We start from the raw sequence: 24,928 nt of genomic DNA on the forward strand, positions 1-24,928 counted from the left end.
AGAGCAGCCGCGAGGAGGAAGGATAGCGTCCGCGAATGAGACGTCGCGGAGGGGGCGGGGCCTTGGTAGGGAGCCGCCAATCGGAACGGGGAGGCGTCAGTTTCCCCTCAATTTGACGCGCCTTTGAGGCCTTGAGGGGAATCGAGACCTTTTCGACGAAGGAGCACGATGATCGACCCGCAGAAACGGAAAGCGCCCGGCCCGGATATGGCTCTGGTAGCGACGGCGTCCGGGGCTAAGAAGCCCCGCCACGAGCTTATCCTGGGGCCGGGGCCTGGCGCTGGGCAGCCGCCCCCGGGCGCCTTGTTGCAGGCGGTGAGTGCCCTGAGGAGCGGAGGCCGCGCGCCCAACCGCTCTCTTTTAATATGCATTATTACCTCGCCGTTATAGCGAGTGAGGCCTTAAAGCGGAGACGGGGAACCCTGAGGCCGCTTAAATGCTGTGGGACTACAACTCCCAGCAGCCCTTGCCAGCGTAGCCCACGGTTAGGGATGACGGGAGATGCGGTGCGACCTCTGGACGGCCTCGCGATTCCCTGTCCGTTTGTTTGTTTGTTTATTGCGTTTATATCGCGTTTTTTCCCTTCAGCACTCTAACCACTACGCCACCCAGAAGTAGTCCAAGTGCACATGGTATATAGTCCACATTTCTCAACCTGGGGGTCGCCAGGTATGGTTGGACTACAACTCCCATAATCCCTGGCTAGAGAGACCAGTGGTCCAGGAATGATGGTGGTCCAACAACGTCTGGCAGTGTTATAGTCCCAACACTGAAAGTCTGTTACAGTCCAACATACCAACTGCTGCACCGCACTAGTCTCAGAAACACGTGTGTGTGTGTGTGTGTATATAGTGTGAACTAATGGGGGAGTCTTGAGGGCCTAGCATTCTGAAAAGAGGAGAATAAGCAGTGGAGGTAGTTGTTAAAGGGAAAGGTCCATTCTGTTACACAGAACTACATCGTTTTGAATGAGTGGTCAAAATAGCTTTTCATTGCCATCATTGTGGTTCTGTAACTGTGCTTAGTGTTTACAGTAACAGATATAGAAAGCTGTCTTATGCTGAGTCTATGGGTTCCTCTAGCTCAGTATTTTAATAGCACACATGGCTGCGAGAATGACCATTGAGCACCCAGTGACTATAATTAGTTTGCATTAGTTACTGATTTTTTATTTCACCTGGGTGATCAGTTAGACCAGCCATCCCCAACACACTCCTGGGCTGTTGTTGTTTTTTATTAAATATTTTTATTGGTGTTTTGGACATTCTAACAAATATATAACATCACCACCCCCATAAGAGGTGTTAGGTTGTACATTATCATAAATAATTATTATTACTCAGCACAAGATATCCAAATAGCCAGCCTATAATGCCCCAATACAAAATTTGTTTTATCAATCACAAAGAGTCATTCCAGAGAAGAATGTAGTGCAAGCCATACTGTTCAGGATAGCCATGTCTTCAACGATGCTTTATCTTTAAGGACAGTTTTATTTATATATTGAATAAATGACCACCGTGTTACATAAAATTTGTTTTTCTGTTCTTTTCGTAATTTAGAAGTTATTTTCTCAGTGTTAGCCAATTGCCAGTCATTTTTATACCAAAATCCAGGGATAATCCTTGCAAGACCCTCCAGATATTACACTACAATTCCCATCAGCCCCAACTAGCCTGCTCAGTGGTTAGCACTGAAGAGCGCTATTGTCCAAAACATCTGAATGGAACAAGGTTAGGGTATTTTAATGCACTTGTTGAAACTGTAAGTGGTTTGTGTTACAGCTTTTAGAATTAATCTTCAGAGCTAAATTGTCATGTTTTCAGACTGGTGGAAGTGCTTACCTTTGCCACAAGACATTAGATCAGGGATGGAGAGCCAGTTGCCCTCCAGATGATATCGGACTATAATTCTTATCATCTCAGATCATTAGCCATGTTTGCTGAGGCTGTTGGGGTCCAACATCTTGTGTGCTACAGGTTCCTCATCACTGGTTTATGAGTAATAGTCTTCTTTTCTGCATTTGGATGCAGACTCTCTTATAGCTTGTTGGGTATTCTGCATTTTTTCATATTTCAGGGCCCCCCAAGATGTTCCTCTCTCCAGGCACCTATAATGTTGCTTTCGGGGCATGAAGGAGAAGTTTACTGTTGTAAGTTTCATCCTAATGGAGCCACCTTAGCATCAGCTGGATTCGACAGGTTGATATGTAAGTCTACGTTATAAACTTCTAAATACAATTTGTTTGCTTAAAACTAATTGGGTTAGTTGTGTGCTTTTTTTAAAGAAAAGCATACAGCATATTAAATTAACCAAGGACACATAACAGTAAATCAACCAAAGTAAGCTAATTTAATTAATTAAAAGTAAACTTATGTATGACTAATACCAAAGTTTTAATGGTGTATGTGATGGGTCACCCGCATGGTGCTTGTGAGTGCAATGGAGTCCCACACTTCACTCTCCTCATATTTGCATTGAATGAAACCTTCTATTGTAGCCAATAGTCTTACCCCTGCCTAATTGCAACTAGGGAGAAGTGATATTGGGATCATGACTGGGAAGGTCAGGGTCAATCCTTCTCCCCCAGCTGCGACACCCTTCCCCCAAATTGCTGCTTGATAAATAGGTTTTAGAAAAAGCTTTCAATTGGCTCCATGATAGTGGTGGTGTATGGCAGTTCTTAGTTGGTGGAGCAATTTGTCTGGTTAATTCTGATAACAAATAAGACTGCACCATGCTAGCTAGTTATGTGACCCCCAAGCATGAGGGGAAGTGGGAGTTATTGTTTTGTTTTGTTTTTATTATGTATTTTGTGTTTTTATCTTGTGTTTTTATGCTGTGAACCATCTTGAGATCTATGAATGTAGGGCAGTATGCAGATTTAATTAATAATAATAATAATAATAATAATAATAAAATAGTGGTGGGGAATCTTCCTGGAGATTGCAGCTGGGGATGGAAGGTTAACTCTTGCCTCCCCAGCTGGACTTGTCAGGAATTCTACACACCCTTCACTAATTAGGGCATTTTAAAGCCTAATTGCTGGCTGGGGTGGAGTGACGACACATGTGTGTGTGGTTGTCTGCTGTGCATGGTGCCAATGACAGTTTCTTGGGTGCCCACAGGCCATAAAGGTTGATGACTCTGGCTGAGTAGAAGTCGCCACAATGGGAATCTTAAGAGATATTATCCGCTAGAAAAGCCATCAGTAGTTTTATAAGGAAAAGTAATTAATTATAGATGCTTTAATGAAAGGTCCATAATCAGTTACAGGTTGCAACCCTAGTTTAAATTAATATTAAGAATACCTGAACCAGTTTACATGCTATGATAAACAATGGTTTGCCATGGTTGCTCAAACAACCCCTGGTTTGTTTCTCCTCTAATTCTAGTGGGAGCAAAAATCACAATCCCTACCTCAGTTAATTTGAACCAAGAATCCTGGGAAGTGAAACAAACCATGATGTTCACATAGGATGCAACAGTAAGCCAGATGAGAGCATCTGTTCTTTTCATCTGTTACTCAGTAGGATGGTAGCCTTTTTAAAAACACATAGGCCACATTGTACTAGCATGCTAGTATCTACTAAGGTTTACTTGTGAACTCAAAAGTACACACATAGTGTGAAGATCAACATTTTAAATTGAAAAGAATCTGATCTTGCATTCATGATGAACCACAGACATTTTCGTGTGCTTACATACTGCAATACAGTTTCTTTGAAGTGATTGTGAATATTTTCTCTCACTGCCTTTGTTAGGTATAGAAGAGTTTTCCCCAGGTAAAAAATGATGCTCTTTTCTTAAAAGCAACCACCACCCACCATCTGTTTCTGGAAGTTATACCTACTTGAAGGCTAAGCATTAGATCTGAAAAGTGCATCTGATTCATTAAGAGGATTTATCACTTGGAAATGCCAACATGACTTCAGTATTTAATCTTGATCTTGTGTTGATTCTAGTGTTATGGAACGTGTATGGGGACTGTGATAATTATGCCACTCTGAAAGGACATAGTGGAGCAGTTATGGAACTACATTATAACACTGATGGCAGGTTAGTACATATATAATTCTTGTTGTGGATATTTTTATCTGTTGTTTAATTGATTAGCAATGACTTTTTGTCATTTGGAGTATATTACTGAAGCTTGGGTACTTATATTTTGCTGCTTGTTGGTTCTAGTCACATGGTGATTTTTTTTTTAATATGTCAAAATATTTCAGAACAAATTCTGAAAGCATGTGCAAGAAATGAACTTCCTATGGGTTATATCCAGCTAAGTTCTATTTGGAGGAGGTTCATGGAAATTAATGAGCCTTATTTAGTCATGTGGGTTAACTTCAGTGGGTCTACTGTGAGTAGGACTGGCACTGAATACAACCCTATGATGTGAGGGAGAAAAATTGGATAGGAATGCAGGCAGGTAGGCACCATCACATTGTAGCCATTCAATCTCTTCCACTATTTCCTGCTGCTTTTCCTGATTTCTGCCAAACAGATCCTGGAGCAACATGCCAATAGTGGTAAAAGCCTTTGGGGACTGGAGTGGTGCATGGCTGCCTGGCAGAACAAGGTTATTCACGATGGCGATTTACTTACACCTAGGGATTTATACAAGATTTTGTAACTTACACACCACCTATTTTTACAGTTACTGATTTTTCTCTATTTGTTTTTGTAAGCAGTTCTGAGAGCATTTTTAGGTAAAGAGCAACAGTAAAAATGTTTCAATTAAATAAAGATTCTGCGATAGTTGTATATAGTGGAACCTCAGTTTTTGAATGTCTCGGAAGCCAAATGTTTCGGAATGCCAAAAACCTGGAAGTAAATGTTTCCATTTTCGAACGCGCCTCGGAAGTCGAATGGCTTCTGTTGTTGCTTTTCAATTTTCTCAATTGAACTGAGGCTTCTGTAGTGAGTTCTTGGTTTTCAGATGTTTCGGAACTCGAACGGTCTTCTAGAATGGATTACGTTCGCGAGGTTCCATTGTACTGCATATTTGGAAACCCTTTGGCATAACTGGATTTTGTCACTAAGCAGTGACCAAAAGAGTATGTTTGCCTTCCCTTTCCCCCTCCATCAGAAGGCTGGCATTCTGGGCAAAATGCTTGACAGCTAGTAGTAGGTGAGGAACCCTAACCCTAACTGTCTTTTACCTAAGGGTCATTTTTTTGAATGTTGAATACCTTTTATTACATGTGAAATGCTGCTTTTCAGCACTTCATCAGCATTTCATTTTCTCCTAGCATGCTATTCTCTGCGTCCACCGATAAAACTGTAGCAGTGTGGGATAGTGAGACAGGAGAGAGGGTGAAAAGACTCAAAGGTCACACATCATTTGTGAACTCCTGTTACCCAGCAAGACGTGGACCTCAGCTGGTCTGTACAGGCAGTGATGACGGGACAGTAAAGGTTAGTATGGATAATTGTCATCTTGCGATGTAAATAGTAAATACTAGTGTGGGTTTATGTGATCAATAAGCAGTTGTCTTGTTAGGTGCTGCTTGCTGAGTAAAGAGTTCTGTTAAAGAGGTACATTCTTTTTGGATACGGAGTTGTTATTTTCTTTCCACCAATATCAGCTAGTCAAATGTGAACCCGGTTCCAGCTTCTGTGAAAACCTACACTTGTAGACTTATCATTTTGAAGATACTCATTCTTAATGTGAGCATGATAATCGCACCAATCTATGCTCTGGAAACCTCAAGTCTGGACTATTACAATGTGCTTTATGTGGGCCTTCTCTTGGAGACTGTTCAGAAGCTGCAACTGGTGCACAGACCAAGGTGCTGGTGGGCACAACTGACAGGACACAAGTTCTTAAATAGCTTTTTACAGTTGCCATTGTGCTTCTGAGCCCAATTCTAGGTGCCGCCATTTACAAAGCCCTAAAAGACTTGGCTCCCAAATATATGAAGAACCACCTCCTCCCATGTAGACTTTTTAAAAGATCTGCAGAGGAGGCCCTGCTCTCAGTTCTGACACTATGTGAAGTTCATGGGGCAGCAGTGTGTGAGAGAGCCTTTTCTGTGTTGACTCCCAGTTTGTTGAATGCCATCCCCTCCCAGGGACAGCTGCCCTTGTCAGTAAGTACTTTTTAATGTTGAATCAGGGTGCACCTTTTGTGCACAGGCCTTCAGGATTACGAGACCTTTCATGGCTTAGTTGTATTGAGCTATTTTTGGACCCTGTGGTGAAGGGTGGGTTATGAATGTCTATCTTGTTTGCTTTCGCTTCCAGTTATGGGACATCAGGAAAAAAGCTGCTGTTCAAACATTTCAAAATACATATCAGGTGTTAGCAGTGACCTTCAATGATACCAGTGATCAGATAATATCTGGAGGCATAGACAATGATATCAAGGTAAGCTGTTTGTTGAACTGAACCTTCCTTAGATTCCATATTTGTAACTTGGACAAAGGGCATATCTGCACTTGAAAAATAAACTAGTTTCAAACGAGTTTTAAGTTTTGCATTGCCCCAGACCCTTCTCTTCTCTCCTTAGAACACTTAGCCACCTCCAGAAGGAGCAAGGAAGAAACAGAACAACAGTGGTAGCTTCTAATTCTCTCGGGTGGTGGAAGTAAGGTTCTACTGTGAAGACGAGTAGGCAGTGCCAGCTCTCCCTGTGCCAGGAAGATGGCACACAGTGAGACCTGAAAGGCCTTGTATCAGAAACAGGAGACCCATTAATTAATTGTTATGGGCTGTCCCTTCCCTTTAAAAGGGCAATTGGTCAACATATGCTGGGATTTCTGTCTTTCAAGACCTGGCATAGGTTATTTGTCTTGCAAGGACACTGGAAGTCTAAGAGACTATATCACAAATAAATAAATCACCATGAATTTTTTGGGCTCTGCTCCTCATTTTGCAACTTCACTTGAAAGCTTCAACATATATAGAGCTAACTACTTTAAAGACCTCTCTTTGTGTGTATGTATGTGTATGTGACACCATATATCTGCTCATATATCCTTAAAGGTATGGGACCTTCGTCAGAACAAGCTAACTTACACGATGAGAGGACATGCTGATTCTGTCACAGGTCTCAGTCTGAGTTCAGAAGGCTCTTACTTGCTTTCTAATGCCATGGACAATACAGGTAACTGTTTCTGTTGGAAAATTAAGCATTAAGGAACATGTAACCAACCATACTACTCCTAGTCTTTACTAGTTTGCAGCCAGTATGTCAGAACTTGGAAATGTCTCCTAAAATGCACCAAGACTTTGGGTAGTTGCCAAAACTATAAGTGAAGTGTGATGCGATTTATTATTGCCAGAAGCCTGCTTTGTGTCCCATTAGGGCCGCCAGGGCACACTGCTACAATGATAGAAGAAGCCACAATTGGCAGATTCTCTTGTCAAAATGCAGACTTGACACTGACTTCCTTTAACTTTCATCTCTAGACAAGCTTCTGTAGGACTTTTGTCTCCCTCCCGCATTCATCATAGCATACTGTTTTCCTGATCTTAACTTGGGGTTGGAGAACCTGCAGCCCTTCAGATGCTGTCAGCATGGTCAATGGTCAGAGGTTGTGAGAGTTTAAACACCTGGAGGTTCTGCACCCCTCCATTAAGCACCACAGTGGGTTTTTTAAGTTGCTTCTCTGATTAACAAATTCTTTGATGACTACGTTTTTCCTCAATCCACCTACCATTCCTTCAAGTCCTTCTTTCTTGGTCCATCCTTCAGATTCCTTGTCTCTGGCTTGCCTGACCCTTAGGTTCCCTACACCCTGGCACAACATCCTCAGCCCAACTCTGTGAAATGACAATCTCAGTCAAATTGAAGTTTCACCCCTTCCCTCACTAAAAGCTAGACTGCAAAAATGTTCCCTCTGTTCCCTGCGCAGTTGAATGTTCCCTGCCACTACACCAGTTCAGTCAATCAACACTGAAGGCTTCACTGTGTGTGTGAAGTTGTGTGTGTGAAGTTGTAGCCATGTCACCATCTAGAGGCTGCTTGTCAGTGGCTGAAACCATGCTCTAGCTGAATTCTGTCTGCAGTTGTGGTTGCTGCCATCTCAAAAAGGTTGTTACAGGTCTGGGAAAGTTGGGGGGGGGGGGGAGAGTAACCCAAAATGATTGAGTGGTTGGAGCACCTTCCCTGTGAAAAATGGCTGGAATTTTTGAGACTGTGTAGCTTTTAGATGGGAGTGTATAATGAAAGCAGCTTCTCTTGAACTCACCATGCTAGAACTTGGGCTTGCCCAATGGAAGTGATGGCCAGTAAATTCTGGACAAATGAAATATTTATTCACATGATGCATAAGTAAAGTATGGAATTCACTGCCCCAGGATGTGGTAACCACCACTGACTTTAGATGGCTTTAAATGGAATTTTGACAAATTTTGGGGTGGGTAAATACTGCCAAGAGGACGCGGGTGGTGTTGTGGGTTAAACCACAGAGCCTAGGGCTTGCCGATCAGAAGGTAGGCGGTTCGAATCCCCGTGATGGGCTGAGCTCCCGTTGCTCGGTCCCTGCTCCTGCCCACCTAGCAGTTTCAAAGCACGAAGTGCAAGTAGATAAATAGGTACCGCTCCAGCGGGAAGGTAAACGGCATTTCCATACGCTGCTCTGGTTCGCCAGAAATGGCTTAGTCATGCTGGCCACATGACGCGGAAGCTTTACGCCAGCTCCCTTGGCCAATAAAGCGAGATGAGCCTCACAACCCCAGAGTCTGCCACGACTGGACCTAATGGTCAGGGGTCCCTTTACCTAAATACTACCAATAGCTATATGGACCCTGCATGTTCAAAAACATCGTGCTGCTGTGTGCTTGTTGTCATCCTCTGTTTTTGCCCTTCCCAGAGGCATCTGTTTAACCAGTGTGGGAAACAAAATACTGAACTAGATGGCTCTCTGGTCAGATCGAGCAGATCATTCCTTATGTCTTTAAACCTATCAGCTTACTTACCATCAAATCTGCGATATTGTGGAATAATACTCAACTTGTTACTACGGTTCTTAACTGCTTGTATGGGCTCTGTTCTAGTTCGTATCTGGGATGTTCGGCCCTTTGCCCCTAAAGAGAGATGTGTAAAGATCCTCCAAGGGAATGTACATAATTTTGAGAAGGTGAGTTCTGTGTTGGTTGAAATGCTCCTTGTTTATGGATGGCAGCTAAGAATTAATTCATAAGTAAATGGCTTTTAAAATTTCAGATTGCCACAAACCTCTTAACAAGGTCTGTGCTCAAGATTAATGTGAGAGAAGAAATTCCAATTAAAGCCGCTGCAACAAGGTTTTTTTTAACCCCCAAGTGCAGCTGTAATGGCCTATAAATTTTAGTATCTTGACATTCACAATCTATTTCACATAAGATAACAAGATACTGTGTATTTCTGGCAATAAAATACAATATATATCTGCAGACTAAGCTTCCAAAGGCAAGCCATTATTACTGCAGTGGTGTTAATGTCTTAAAGCCTTGGCGAGTTTTTAGTTCGAAAAGAATCGGGGAAATGAAGGTATGCCTGGAATTGTGCTACTAAGTTTTCTTGTTCTTTAGAATCTCCTGCGATGCTCCTGGTCACAAGATGGAAGTAAAATAGCTGCTGGATCTGCAGACAGGTAAAGCCCTCTTATTTTCATCTGAAAACCAGTGCTCTAGGTACCAAGCTGCATGGGACTTTAACACTCACACTCTCCATTGTGCTCGGAGACAGACTGGTATCGCCTTATAGGTGTGTTGCAGTAGCACGATACTACTTGAAAGGAATGGAATCTGTTCTTTAGCCTGGGATAGCTCAGTCGGTAGAACATAAGACTCTTAATCACAGAGTTGTGTACTCAAGCCCCATGTTGGGCAAAAGATTCCTACATTGCAGGGGGTCGAACTAACTCACCCTCGTGGTCCTTTCCAACTCTATGACACTGTGGTCTAGGTTGTGAGAAGAACATAAAGTCACAGAAAGCAACATTCTAAACCCTAGAAGGTATCTGGTTGCACTCAGTGTGTTCCATGTAGAATAATTATTGGATATTTGACTGGGAGTGTGTGCATGTTTGAAGGGGGCTTCTCTGTTTCATCAGTTTGAAAACACTGTTCTAGAGACCTACTCAACACATAAGTTTTTATTGGCTATGTAATCTAGATATCTAACCAAACTGTTCTTCTGAGACTTGTTCATCTCTAGGAAAGGAAGCTTAATAGCAGAATCTTTTCTATTAGTCATAATGAACTGGGGTCGGGGGGGGGCATGAAAGGGGTGAAAAGTACTTGGCTTTAACAGTTCAAGCAGTGCTCTCTGCAGTCCTTGAAAATATATGCAGTATATGTTCTTTTGATGTACATAGTGACATTTCCTAACTCAAGGACACCTTGGCCTGCTCAGTCCAGCCAGTTGCTTTGCGATCATGCTTTCCTTCCCCACCTCCTGTGCAAATGTTGGTGCCAGAGTAAGTGAGACAGCTTTCTAAATATAGTACATTAACTGCTGGTTAACTTATTTCAGTCCATGTTGATGGATTGGTGATGAGCAGTGGCTTATGTATCTGGTGATCTTATAAAGGGGGAAGAAGGGGGGTGTATCCGGAAGGTAGTAATTATGGTAGGAGGGGTATGCTGCTCTTTTGTGTTGCTTACAATATGTTGCTGAGGGCACCTTTACAACTTAGTAAAGGATATGAATTCCAGCTACAAACAGGACAGGTCTCCATCCTGTTTTCTGGTGAAAGTCATAACTACTGAAAAACTGGTCTTTCAGCATCACTAATATTCAGTATGTATCATAATGCAATTTGTAGTAAAATCCTTGAATTTTGAGCATTAGTTCCTGTCTTATGGGGTGTTACAAAATTTCTTTCCCTGTTTTGTGATATGCTTAAAAGCTGGGCTTTTCTTTGGAGACTCACTGATGGCACTAAGCAAGCGCATTAAATACTTCTGTGTTCCTTTGCCATGTGCATCAAAGTTGACACAACCAAAGCAAGATGAGAGGGAACAGTGCAGACACATTGGAAAATACTTAATGGATTTGATGAATCAGACCATAACAAGGTCATAATTCAGTTCAGAATGGCAACTTCTTAAAGTTGGGGGGCACTGAATTTTAGAAAGTTTCGGTTATCAGGCTTTCTGCAGCATAAGTCTCTCATCTCCAGTCCCCGTACTGCAAGGTTCAAATGATGAAAGAACTGAAAGGCAGTGAAACATTTTTGAGGCAGTAGCTATTTAACCAGTTTTTAATACCCAATAGCTTTGAGAGCTTAACTGGCTGAAGTCACAGAAGGAATCTGAGTGCAGGGTGTTAGGATTAGCACTGAAGAGTCAACTTGTTAAATCTTGCGTCTTGAGCCTCCCATGCATATCAACATAAGGTTTCTGAAGGAGTAACTGTGTTCATCCGCTGCAGCAAACACAAACAAGTCTTGTGACATCTGTACTTCTAGGTCAAATAGCAGCCAGTGCATGGCTACTTGGAAGTAATCCCCTCTGGGTTCAATGTATCTTGCTTCTAACTAACTGTGCATAGGATTGTGACCAAAGTCCTTATCTAGGACTGCTCAGCCATCGCCTTAGTGAGCCATTTAAGTTTGGTTCATATGTCATTCACAGAGTAGTATTCCTCACTTCTTGTCACTTAAAAAGCCCATTATTGTCTTCCAGAGTACCTATATTCTGTTTGAAATTGCTCACCCCTTTTGGAGAAGACATATTCTCATTTGAGTACACTCAAACCATATCTTACAACATACTTGGATGGGAAACAAAAATATTCCACATCATGAGCGTTTTGTGTCTGTTGCCAGAATGTAATAGAAAATATAATGCATCATATTTATTGTGCAAAGATCCGAGGGGCAGATTTTCATAAAGCATTATTAGCAAATTACTGGAATTTTTCAGATGCTCAGAAAAAACACCTTGTGACTAGAGATGCTTTTGTAAGTTACAGGACAGCATTGTTTGCTAAAGCAGCAGATGATCAGAAATGAAGTTCTGAAAGATTTGACATTGCATTTTAGTGAACTTTTGTGAACTGTAAATTGCAACTTTCCATTGCAAATGAAAAGACGTGTTTGCCTATAGTCTTAAGGTTCGAGGCTGTCAAATGCAGCAGCACATAGTTTTTGTGGAAGATTAAGTACTGAGGACAAATAATGAAGCTGAATGCACACCAGTTAAAAATAAGTTACAGGCTTACTGTATACAGACAGACTTCAGATATTAGAAATAAGCAGTGTTACTTTATCCACAGTACTGAGTCAGACAGTGATGCAATATTAGTTTTTTACAGAAATATATATCCCATGATATCACTAAAGCAAGCAAGCAAGCAAGCAAGCTGGTTTTTCAAATTATGCAGTAGTTTTGCTTCATGAGTCATGAAATGAGTAACAGTCTTCAGGTTGTAGATCATTAAGTGAATACATCTGTTCACCTGAACGTGCAATGCTACATTCAGACTCAGTGACTTGCATCTCCAAATTCAAGATATCTGTCAATTAGCTAGGTTTTCTTTTACTAACTTAAAACCAGCAGCAGGTGGTGTCAAACTAAGGTCATGCAGGCAACAGGTTTTCTTTCTACAGTAATATGACAGGCTGATACCAGATCCAGGTACAGCAAAAGGGCTTCTTGGGTAGTCTCTAGTAAACACAGCCGCTCATAGCTATAAGAGATCTTGAAATATTGAGTAACTGGGTCAAAACAGAGTTGCTCTTTTATTTTTAGTTCATTCCATTGGGAGGCTCTTACTCATGTTTCTTCTCATTACAGGTTTGTTTATGTGTGGGATACGACCTCCAGAAGAATTCTCTACAAGCTGCCAGGCCATGCTGGTTCAATAAATGAAGTGGCTTTTCATCCAGAGGAGCCAATTAGTAAGTTCTCTTTGAATTGCCAGGAAGCCTGGAAGTGGGTGCTTTTAATTAAGGAACATGACTTCTGTGAATTCATGATCGTAAAGAGAATCTGTTAGCCAGCACAGAGAGTCTCTTTCTTTCTTTCCTTCTTTCTTTCCCTCCCTGCCCTGTTCTTTTGGGTTGTCTTGGTATAGTAATTCTACAAAACACGAACAGAAATATAACATACTTTGGGCGGGGGGGGGGGGGATTTAGTTGAACTCCAGTAGGTTGGATCTGTCCTCTCCAGAGAACTTTCAGCCCCTTAACGGGGTGACATAAATTTTAAGATGGGAGCAGGCAAACATCAAGCTGGAAGAGATCTACTTTTTCTTTCTCATGCTTGACCTCAGAATTTGTTACTGGTGCCATAATAGTGCTGTGTGGCCCTTCAAATGTTGTTGGGCTGCAACTCCAATTATTCCTGACCATTGTCCATGCTGCCTGGGGCCAATGGGAGTTTGAGCTCAACAGCGCAAGGAGGGCCACAGACTTCTCATCCCTTCTCTGTTTCGTTGATGAAAAAGATTCTTGAGAGGCTGCACCCTCTTGTGGCTACTTTCTAGTATTGACAGTTTCTAGCGTTTTGTTTTGCAGAGGAAGTCATAACATTGCTACTGTTAGAATTATGTAGCTGCCTGAACTTTAGTAGGAGATGAAAGATGCAAACTCTGCATTTTAGAAAAATTGGGCCATTCTGGTCGGAGCATACACGTTGAGGCATGCGTGTGAGAGTCAATTTAGTTATCAAGCAATACTGGAAGTACAAGAGGGGTGGAATAAGATGGTCAAAACTGATCCTTCACATTTTCTTCAAATGTGTTTGTATTTCTTCCCATTAGTACTTTCTGCATCTAGTGACAAAAGGCTGTATATGGGGGAGATCCAGTGAGGAAGAGAGCCAGCACCGTTGTCATCTTGGATGTGTGGAACTGGATTGCTTCTGGCCAAGTTAGATCTTTCTGCACAAAGTCTTGGAAGATGAAGAGACTTCAGAAAATGCCCTTTCATGTACAGAGTTAAATATTAACCACCTGTGTTTTAGAGGATCCCTCCTTGAATTCTTGACCATGTTATGCAGAATATTAAAAAGGCTTCTGGTTTCGAAACATTAAGATTTTTGAGATGGACATACAGATTTCTTATTTTTCCCTGTACAATGTGCTTTCGGCTTGTTATTGAAATCATTTGACACTTGTAAAATGTGGAGCGTTTAATATTTCATGTTTCCCTCCAGGTTTGCTTGTCATTTTTATACAGAAAATAAATAGAATACTTTGCAAAAACTGTGTGTCGATGGAATTTATTGCTATGTATACTTTTTGCCATTATTCAGTAGTGTTTAAGCTACAGAGGGCAGGGGGGAGAGAACATCACACAAAGGGCAAAAAAGAAAAGAAAATGGACAACTAAATAAGCAATAGTATAAAATTTAATTTCACAGGCGGCAATGATGCCCCACAGATGATATTCTACTTTCTTTTAATAATGTTCCATTGATGTACTGGGATGATGGTCAAGTAATAATAATAATAATTTATTTATACCCCACACATCTGGCTGGGCTTCTCCAGCCACTCTGGGTGGCTTCCAGAATTGTTTTCCAGGAAGTATTGTTTCAGCACATACCTTCTTTGTGGATCTTCACAGGGTGTCATTCAGCGAATCTGTTCTAGTTGGCAAAATGATAGTCTGTTTCTTCCATTGTTTTTAAGGGTAGGAAACGTCTTTACAAATTCTCAAGGGTTTCTGGAAAGCACAGAATTTGCTATTCCTATGAGAGAATAAATATGTATATAAATGTGTGGTTGGTAGTGTGGCAAAGCAGAAAAGCAGCCGTTTTGCCAATTTGCTGCCAAAATCACAAACAGAAAAGAAGAGTCTCAGGTTAATGGAGGCTAAAGTGTTTGAAAACATCTGCGTAATTTGGGTGTAAGAACTCTTCAGTGTATTAAAATGGGAATTGTTCATCCCAACAGCTTGTAGGTGACAACGGAGAAATCTGGCTTAGTCTATACTTGATTGTGGCTTGCAAACCAGATTGGCCTGTTTCTATATTGAGGGTGGGATGGAAGCTGGCTTTTTATGAATCCATATACATCCCAGGACCCAAGCTTCTAAGATTTGCAGGTTGATTCTTATTGGGATAAAACGGGGGGTCAATGAGACTAATGTTTCTGAAAGATCTTCACTAACCCAAAACTGGATGTTCTCATCTTTTCAGTATAGTGTGCACCGAATCACGTGGCATGGCTCACTCAGTAATAGAAGTAGTGTTGTGTCTGTAAATTAAAGAGCTCCCACCACTTTCAGTGTCTGAGTCACTTTCGCAGGCACCTACCATCCAGTTTTTTGTACAGGGAGCAAACACAGCTGTAAAGCAGAAGTTGCAACCTGTTGAGCTGCAGGAGAAGAGGGAGGGCAGGGCTAGCCAATGTGGTACCTGCCAGGTACTGAACTGCAACTCCCACCAGCCCCTGCCAGAATGGCCAATGGGAAGGCATGATGGGAGTTGTAGTCCCGCAGCAAATGGAAGTCACCACTTTGGCTATCCCTCATGTAAAGAATGAGCATATATGGATTATACTGTTTTCCATAAGGTGCAGCTGCCTTATCCCCCAATCCTCCAGTGATCTTCCAAAACGGATGAGACAAATGTTTTCATTTTAGCACTGTTGTGTTGTAAGTGGTTCTAGAATTGCTATTGCCCTTATAAATTGAAATACCTATTGCACAGAATAAGAGCTTGCCACTTTGAACTCCTTTTGATCTAATCCAGCGAGGGATTCCTTTAAGTCAGCAGCCTTCAATCTAAGCTTTAAGGCAAAGCATGCATCTGGGGGACTGATATCTTAATATTCATTACACACCTTTAGGCACCAGGCAAAAATGTTCCTTTTTAACCAGGCCTTTGCTTGATTTGATTGACATGCTGTGCCTTTTAAAAAAACATTGGGGGGTGTTATTGGGTTTTTTTTATTTTCATTATATATTTTGTGGCTTTAAATTTTGATTTTGTTCTGTGAACTACCCTGAGACCTATATAGGGTGGTTGGTTGGTAAATAATAAAATAAAACAAAATGTATTATTATTTTGTATAGTGATAGTGTTGCTGTTGTGACCCACCTTAGAGCAATCTGTGACTAGGTCTTGGCCCACTAGTCAAAGATCAGTGTCTTAAGTCAATGTGTCCTCTGTCACTTTGTCTCCTGTGGTCACCTTTCCTCAGAGCAGGTTATTTGTGAATGGTTGGTAGCTGTCACAAACCATTGGGTCCTCGGTGGCCTTCTTTAGGGGTGGCTGTACTACTGCCTCTTTGAAGACAGTAGGAACTGTCACCCTGGACCCTTCTGTTCATCCCCTGCTAAATAGATTTAAATAGCCATGTGGGACAGGGATTGAGGGTACAGGTAGTTTGAACATTACTGCAGACACCTTGCCTGTGGCTTTGGTCTGCATCCGCTGAAATTAACCGCACAAAACAAGCTAAAGCTATTGTGGCTGTCTCGCTAGGAGCTGCCATAGCCATATAGCATCAAGGCTGTTTTGAAAATGGGCAGCTTTATCTACAAAGTGCTATGTGAACATGTCACAACAGGACTTCGAGGAGTCCAGTGGTGTGTCCTACAGGAACAGTAAGCCCTGAACCAGCCTGAAGAGTTACCCTAGATGGGTACTTGAGGGTACAATAGAAGCAGTAAAGTATGCTGCCTTTGCTATCCTTGCTGCCACATGGTAGATGCAATTATGCGCTCTAGCCAGTGTTCGATCAGCCTCAAGAATGAGATTTATGCCACCTGCGCTCTTGTCATCATCCAGCCTGTTTCTTTGCCTGCAAGTCCCCAGAGTACCAGAGTGCTTCACAACAGCAGGGAGGGCACGGGGAAAAAATTGTGTCTATAGCCCATCGTGCCGCACCGGTCCACAGTGAGACAAAGGTCTCTGCAAGATCACCAGCTCTCTCCACTGGAAAAGAATGAATATTTGCATCACGGTTTTATGACCGCCACCAATGCTATATCCTAGCTTTCCCCTCTAAGAAGCATCCTAAGGGAAATGAGAGGTGTAGATTATAAGGAGAGATCTTGTTTGTTGATCAGTGATGACTGACATGTGCACTGAAGATGCCCCATGCAGCTCGAGACTAATAAGGGAAAAGGCTGATTGATGTTAATTAGAGATGACAGTGTCACCCAGATATGCCGAAGCTTTCTGGCTGCGTAGAAGATTTTCATGTCAGTAAGCAATACTGGTAACAAAGGAGAGCAGAGGTCGCTTGGAGCGCATTTGCGTGTGGCTACACCAATCTGCACTTGGATTTTGGCAGCTGCGCCGTTGGGACTGCATAATGGAAAGAATGGCCTAATTCTCACAGAGGCGATGACTCTGGGCTGGGCCACTTCAGGGTGCAGCTAGCTGAAAATCAAGGAAGGCCAGGACTGGCTCACCCATGAGGCAACTGCCTCGGGTGGCAGGATCCACAGGGGCAAAAGATCTGGTCTCCAAGGAGTGCTGCTGCCGCCGCCACTGCCACTCCCCCCAAGCAGATCCCACAATGCCATCTCTACAGCAACCTCCTGGTGAATAGGAGGTGCTGCTGGTCTCCCACCCTCGTTCCAATGTAGATCTTTATCCCCCCCCCCCAATTGTTCCTGATGTAGATCTTCACTTGCCCCTTCTTCCCCGGTGGGGGATGTGCCATTTTGCAGTTCACCTCCAGTGCCAAATTGCCTTGGGCTGTCCCCAAGGAAGGCTGTGTATTTATTGGAGGGACTTGTAAGCACTGATTCAGATGATTAACAATGATGATGGGCCAGTTCTGGATTTAGTCATGCTTAGTACAGATCCGTTGAGATCAATGCGGCTTAAGTGAGTCATATGGCAACTCCTGATTTGTGTCAGACGAAGTCTGGCCTGAATTCTGAGTTTAGGGCTATGCAGTTTGTTTTTAAAGCAGATGGCATGACAAAATAGCATTACGCATAGTGTGGAGACAGTGGACAGAGAGACAGTTAGGTTAGTTAGTTAGTTAGTTAGTTAGTTAGTTAGTTAGTTAGTTTACAGAGGTGAGCAAACTTTTTCAGCAGGGGGCCGGTCCACTGTCCCTCAGACCTTGTGGGGGCCCGGACTATATTTTGAAAAAAATAATAATGAATGAATTCCTATGCCCCACAAATAACCCAGAGATGCATTTTAAATAAAAGCACACATTCTACTCATATAAAAACACGCTGATTTTCGGACCATCTGTGGGCCGGATTTAGAAGGCGATTGGGCCGGATCCGGCCCCCTGGCCTTAGTTTGCCTGCCCATGGTTTAAGCATTTGTACCTCACTTGTCCGCCAAAAGGCTTACATTTAATCAATTGAAACATGACAGTCCCTGTCTGTGGGCTTACAATCAGAGAGAAAAAAGACTCACAAGGGGAAAGGGGCAGGGAAGGAAGGGGAGAAATCAAACTCAGGCACCAATCCCTAAACAGTTCTTTTAATGAGCATCTAGCACAGTTCAGAAGTAGGAGGTGACCGATAAAGCTGCTTTTTCAGCAAAGCTGATGGAGTGAGCCCTGTTTCCTACCTATCCCACTGAGGCAGTCTGGTGGAATGGTAAGGTTACTGGTAAATGTGGGGAGCTCAGTTTGTGATGGCTTTGACTCATGCAACCATACAATACAATAATCTTTATTGTCATTGTCCCATACAGAACAATGAAATGGAAAAAATCTACATCAGACATTCAAAAACCACCACACCTGCTATCCCAGCTATCCCAGCCTGGTTAACCCCCTAAAAACTCTGATACCCCATAATTAAATACAATATACTCCCATAGAGACTACCTTACACTGCATTTAAAACCAAAAAGCGCATTTGGATAGAAACTGTTTCTCAGGCAGCTAGTCCTCATCTTTATAACCCTGTACCTTCTTTCAGAAGGCAGAAGCTGAAAGAGATCATTTCCGGGGTGTGCACTATCCTGCACTATCTCTGCAGCTTTCTTATCACACCTGGAAGCATAGATTTGATCCAAGGTGGGAAGAGTGCACCCAATTATTCTCTCCGCGGTCTTTACAACCCTGGACAGTGTTGTTTTTTCCCTGACCGTGCAGCTCCCAAACCACACACACACCTCTGACAAAGTCAGTGTCTCTCATTCCCCACATGGAGGGGCATATGTTCCTGCACTCAAAATAAAAGGACCAGCACCAGCCACTACAAGCAGTATGGTGGAAGATTCAGGACAGACCCAAAAAAGGAACTTGATGCTACAAAGATGTAGTGATGGCTGCCAACTTGGAGACCTTTGAAAGGCAGATTGGGCAACCCCGGCTCAGGCAGGTGCCAACGCTGGTGATGTATCACTGCCCATTAAAAGCCTTATTTATGCTCTCAAGCCTTTGCAAACACAAATCTGGACTCCCTAAGTTGGTTGGATGGCATCTCGCACACCTCCTCCCAGCAACTCCTGCAGCCAAGCTGATGCCAAATGTTTTGCTTTTCTTTCCTTTGGACCACATCAGTGAGGGGGGTGGGGTCCTGTCGTCTGGGCAGCCTAAGACCTCCATACACACTGCCGAAGCTTGCACCCCATAGAAGTCACTTCAGTGCTGCTAACACTGCAAAAACAACATGGGAGGCAGTAGTTTCAAGTCATAAGCTCAACCCGATTGGCATAAGGTATGAGAGCTACGGGTTGCCTCTGTCGGTGGGAGACATCAGATCATTGTGTCTCACTAGTCAACTTCTGCCTGCCTTAAGCCAGACAGACCTGGTCAATAAAGTGAGGAGAAATGGCTGCTGGGGGCAGAACAGAGAGAAGAAATGTGATAGTGCATCTGCAGCAGTACAACTGGACATCTTCATCTGCCCCAGCTACAAATAAACATGTCTCTCCTGTGTCAGTCTTTATAAGTAAAAGGTAAATGTAAATAACCCCTGGGCGGTTAAGTCAACTATGGGGTTGCTCATCTCACTTTCAGGCTGAGGGAGCCAGCGTTTGTCCACAGACAGCTTTCCGGGTCATGTGGCCAGAATGACTAAACCGCTTCTGGCACAAGGGAACACAGTGTCAGAAACCAGAGCGCACGGAAATGCCATTTAGCTTCCCGCCTCAGTGTTACCTATTTATCTACTTACATTGGTATGCTTTCGAACTGCTAGGTTGGCAGGAGCTTGGACAGAGCAATGGGAGCTCACCCCATCATGGGGATTCGAACCGCCAACCTTGCAATCAGCAAGCCCAAGAGGCTCAGTGGTTTAGACCACAGCGCCGCCTGCAATCAGTCTCTATAGCAGGCAACAATCCAACACCTTGACCACATCCCTAAAGGCCCAGCAAAAATGGCACTATCTATGATTTCTCATCACAGCAGCACTTTTTATTTCCCACCAAAAAGTGATTTGTGTTAGAGAGGAAGGGAGGGACTGATCATTTTTATAGTGCCAGTTTTTATCCTCAGGAATATCCAGCCTTGTGGTCGTTGCTGCTCCCTTTATGCACTCAGAGGTGGGAGTTAAAGCACACGTGAAATATTAAGCCCTTCCTGCAGCCTCATCCTGCTTTATTAGCCTTGCCACCGGAAGGAAGCCCTCGAGACCAAAACCTTCATTTGCTAGGGTGCCCTTGCAAGGCAGCTGCCTTTACAAGTAATTACCCAATATAAAAACATAACAGCCGAACAATAAATGCGAGCAGTGTGCATCTTATTAATTAAATCACCCAGTCAGGGACCGCCAGAGTAATTAACTGCGGAGCGAGAAAAAGCCGCTTCGAGATGAAAGAATCACGGGAAGGGTGGTGCTCAGAACGCGCTCAGCACCATCACAGCCCAGGCAGGGCCTAGACAAAGGTGGTCTGCTCCATAAGCTCCAGATTCTCCTATTGATCAGGGGTGGTCCCTGATAACTGCCCTTATTAGGAATTTAGGAATCTGCCCTATACAGAGTCAGAACATTGGACTATGTTGCTCAGTATTTTCCACCTTGGATCTGCTGGGATTTGAACCTGCTTGCAGAGTAGATGCTCCACCACTGAGCTATGACCCTTTTCCTTCTCTCTCTCTCTCTCTCTCTCTCTCTGTGCCTTGCTAGAATCTTACTGTAGATATTGTAGAGCTGGGAAAAGTACAGAAAAGGGGAATAAAAATGAAAAAGGAGTTGGAGCAGTTCCCCTGTGAGGAGAGGTTACATTAATATGAGCTTTGAAAAGCACACAGAGCTGAAAAGGGAAATCTGTTACTTTTTCCAACTTCCACCTCCAGATCTATGCACTTTTTGAGAGACAGAAACATACTGTAAGCACTCTAGCCAACTCAAGACCAAGAGGGCAGGGCAGGGGGTGGGGGAGACCCAGAGGCTTTAGGACAGAAGGGTAAAGACCTTTGGACCCAATGTCAAAACCCTTATTGGCATATCCTCCAACATTTCTCTAATAAAAATTGTTGTTGTTGTTTAGTCGTTTAGTCGTGTCCGACTCTTCGTGACCCCATGGACCAGAGCACACCAGGCACTTCTGTCTTCCTCTGCCTCCCGCAGGTTGGTCAAACTCATGCTGGTAGCTTCAAGAACACTGTCCAACCATTTCGTCCTCCGTTGTCCCCTTCTCCTTGTGCCCTAATGAAAATAGGGACCACCTATTCAATAATAATAATAATAATAATAATAATAATAATAATAATAATAATCTCCCACCCATCTGACTGGATTGCCCCAGACACTCTGGGCGGCTTCCAAAATGTATAAAAACATAATAAAACATTAAACATTAAAACATTAAAACAAATGTACAGCTTTGCCTTCAGGTGTCTTCTAAAGATTGTATAGTTACCTTATCTCCTTGGATCGGGGGCTGCATAACTCCATACCCTCCAACATTTCTCCAATGAAAATAGGGACGTCCTAAGGAAAAATTGGGGCATGCCAGGATCAGATCAGAAACCGGGGTGGCTTCTGTAAATCTGGGAGAGTTCCTGGAAAATAGGGACACTTGGAGGGTCTGTATTGGTTCTGATGGTTATAGAGTAGACTGTGCATCTCTCTCTCACTCTCTCTCTCACACACTGTTATTTATGTAGTGAATGTATGAAACACTTTAAAAAGTAATGGCAAAATTTCAGCTTCCAGTATGGGGAGCCATTTTGTCATGACTTCCCTGAATAACGTGTGAATGCCATGCATTAGTTTAGCCCTGGGGCAATTGTGGGAGATGGAGTGTGGAGCTGATAAAAGGAGGATTAGACTATTTGCTTATCATTTCAGTTCTTGAAGGATTTCTAAACAGTGTTCCTTTTTCCCCTTATCAAACCCTCCAGGGGACCACCGGCTCCTCAGCATAATGGGCCCCCTTCTTCCCCATCTTCTAGTTTCTCTGTTTTCAAATGCAGCTTCTTCTTTCTCAGGCTTGGAGCGGAGGGAGGGGGGTGGAATCTAGGAGGCAGCAGGCTGGGAGCAGAGATATGCTTTGGCTGTCATCCTAAACAGCAGCCCAGGAAATCTCCAAGGCATTACAGCAGCAAACTGTTCGGTGCGTAATCCTGGAGCAAAGAAAATTGTTTTCTTAAACAGCTTTATTCTTTGAAAGGAGGCATTTGCTTAAGAGATTTTCCGCTATAAATTAAATCTGTCCAGGGATCTACATAAAAACCGTCTGTGTCGCATAGAGATGCCTCTTGAAGAGGCAGCCTGGGCTTATCTGCTTGCTACTTGAAGAGGTTGTCGGCCCGCTAACTTCATGTCAATTTGGCCTCCCATGATGCACCTCCCTCCACAAGGCCAGCTGGACTCGGGCTCCCATGTGCCCTGCATGACCAGCTTGCATCATCTCTGCCTGACGAATGCACTCCTCAGATGGGGCACTTCTGAAAACACTGCATGCCCCAGACCTCTGCTAGGTTTGTACAGGAGGAGTGGAGTTTCAAGCAGAATTAAAATGCAGAGAGGTCTCTTTTCTTCTTCTTTTTCTCTTTTTTCTGGTCCCCTTAACATTTTATTACTATTATTTTTATATATAATTTTTTATTGGGTTTTTCAAATTAAAGTTTTTCAAACACGTATCCAACATAAAAATAAGATTCCAAAGAATCTTCTGGACTTCCCTCTTCCCCTTTGTGGATCCTATTGTTAGTCATTTCCTCCTGCATCTTCTATAATAATCCAAACCTTTTACCTCTCCATTATATCCAAAATTCACCACGAAACTACAAGTGTTATTCCAATCCTACTAACGGTTTTAACTGTTTACAATGGTTTTTAGGATAAATTATAAATTTCCCCCATTCCTTATTATGATTTTGGTCTTCCCGATTTCTGATTCTTCTGGTCAGTTTTGCCATTTCGGCATAATCCATGAATTTAACCTGCCACTCTTCTCTGGTAGGACCTTTATCTTCTTTCCATCACTGAGCTAATAATATCTGTGTGGGCAGCAAGGTCCTTTTCTTTTGCCATGTTTCAAATTGCCTTTGCATACCATTGTACATAGTGGCATGGTGACATGCTACCTTTCCAAGTCGCCTGCTTTCTGTCCACACCAGTGGGTGGGACAGGATGTGAAAGTTTGCATACGGCTTATGTTTTCAAATCGAATCGAAGGTGGTTGTAAGGTGCGGGGGACATAGACAGAACTATTCCTCCTGGCTTTCAATTTGAACTTAGCCTGATCTTTTCTTCCCCTTCCTTCCCTCCCCCTCCCCTTTTTATGAAGATTACCCGCTCTGGGATCCCACAGCTAATTCTCCCCTGGTCTCCTTGCTGGCCCAAATAGGGCTAATTTAGCCAGCTAGCCCTGGTGATCATCTAATGCTTATTGGATGGATTTCCCCCTAAATTGATTTTTGATTTTACTGTAATTTATGTTTTATATCATATTTTATGCTGTTCTTTGTAGCATCAATTACCGTAAGTGTTTTAAATTTGTTGTTAGCCATCCTGAGCCCAGTTTTCTGAACCGGGAAAGGTGGGGTATAAATAAAAATTTATTATTATTTATTATTATCCAAATGCAGTACAGTGGTGCTTCGCAAGACGAAATTAATTTGTTCCGCGAGTTTTGTCGTCTTGCGATTTTTTTCGTCTTCCGAAGCACGGTGTCGGGAAGTCTTTAAATCACCAAAGTCTTTAAAAACCTCAAAAAAGGCTACCACACCACGTTCTATGAGTTGCTCCTCGAAGTCAAGTCGCAACTGTATTAACGGTGTTAAGAAAAAGGAAACAAACTTGCAAGACGTTTCCATCTTGCGAAGCAAGCCCATAGCGAAAATCGTCTTGCGAAGCAGATCAAAAAACAAAAAACCCTTTCGTCTAGCGAGTTTTTTGTCTTGCGAGGCATTCGTCTTGCGAGGTACCACTGTATTTCTCTAGAAACTGCAAGGTAGATGGGGGTTGTGGTTAATATCATGTACGCAGCCAGTGGCAGAACATATGCCCGGACTGCCCAGGGCGGGCACGCTCCCAAGGGGTGTGTGGCGCAGAGGGTGCCTCCCAGACGCTGGATAGCCGCTTGGTGCCCGGAGCAGCGTGCATGCCCTGCTGCTGGGGGCAGAGCAAGCCACCCATAGGGGCGGAGCAAGACATGAAGGCGGAGCAAGCCACCCATGGCAGACATTCGGCGCGCCACCTGTCCGTGACTCCCAAGCCTTCCCCAAGCTGTCAAAATGAAGGGGGAAGGGGGGAATGCTGTCAGCAAAGTGGCACAGCTCCCCCGCTTACCCTGATGGCTCGGGGTAGGCTTGGGAATTGCAGGCGGGCGGGCGGTGCGCCGAACGTCGCCCCCCTCAGCGTGGGCACCCAGGGCGGTCCGCCCCCTGCCCCCCTTCCTACGTCCTGTACACAGCTTCACTAACTGAAGGGGAGAGCACACCAGAGGCAACACAAACACTTGTTGTGTTCACAGCCTTAGTGTTGCAGCTGCAGCCCTCTGGAAGCAATGACCGTCTGAAATGAGGCAGGCACCAAGCATCAACATATTTAAGAATCTACTGGAGGCTTTAAAAATGGATCTGTTCAATAAGGCTTTCGCTGAGGTAGGGCTCCATCTTCCACTGCAACTTGCTATGTTGCAGTTAAGATAATTT

At 43.3% G+C, this 24,928-nt stretch overlaps 1 protein-coding gene across 1 annotated transcript; it reads left to right on the forward strand.

Annotated features, from left to right (window-relative positions):
* Positions 1 to 58: 58 nt before the first annotated feature.
* On the forward strand, positions 59 to 14,143 carry SNRNP40 (small nuclear ribonucleoprotein U5 subunit 40). The gene is made up of 10 exons (XM_081015459.1): positions 59 to 315; positions 2,080 to 2,209; positions 3,966 to 4,059; positions 5,253 to 5,418; positions 6,247 to 6,369; positions 6,988 to 7,108; positions 9,004 to 9,086; positions 9,520 to 9,581; positions 12,733 to 12,836; positions 13,700 to 14,143. Exons 1-10 carry the CDS (start codon positions 169 to 171, stop codon positions 13,747 to 13,749), a joined length of 1,080 nt encoding a protein of 359 aa, XP_080871585.1. The 5' UTR covers positions 59 to 168; the 3' UTR covers positions 13,750 to 14,143.
* The last annotated feature ends 10,785 nt before the right edge of the window (positions 14,144 to 24,928 follow it).

The sequence above is a fragment of the Podarcis pityusensis genome, assembly GCF_964106645.2.
Source record: "Podarcis pityusensis genome assembly, chromosome: 8".
NCBI classification, from domain to species: domain Eukaryota; kingdom Metazoa; phylum Chordata; class Lepidosauria; order Squamata; family Lacertidae; genus Podarcis; species Podarcis pityusensis.

Bases quoted from the DNA above. Each gene is read 5' to 3' on its own strand.
- SNRNP40 (XM_081015459.1), top strand. From the start codon at position 169: ATGATCGACCCGCAGAAACGGAAAGCGCCCGGCCCGGATATGGCTCTG. The intron at 7,109-9,003 runs GTAACTGTTTCT...GCTCTGTTCTAG, and splicing joins TAATGCCATGGACAATACAG to TTCGTATCTGGGATGTTCGG. The intron at 9,087-9,519 runs GTGAGTTCTGTG...CTTGTTCTTTAG, and splicing joins ATGTACATAATTTTGAGAAG to AATCTCCTGCGATGCTCCTG.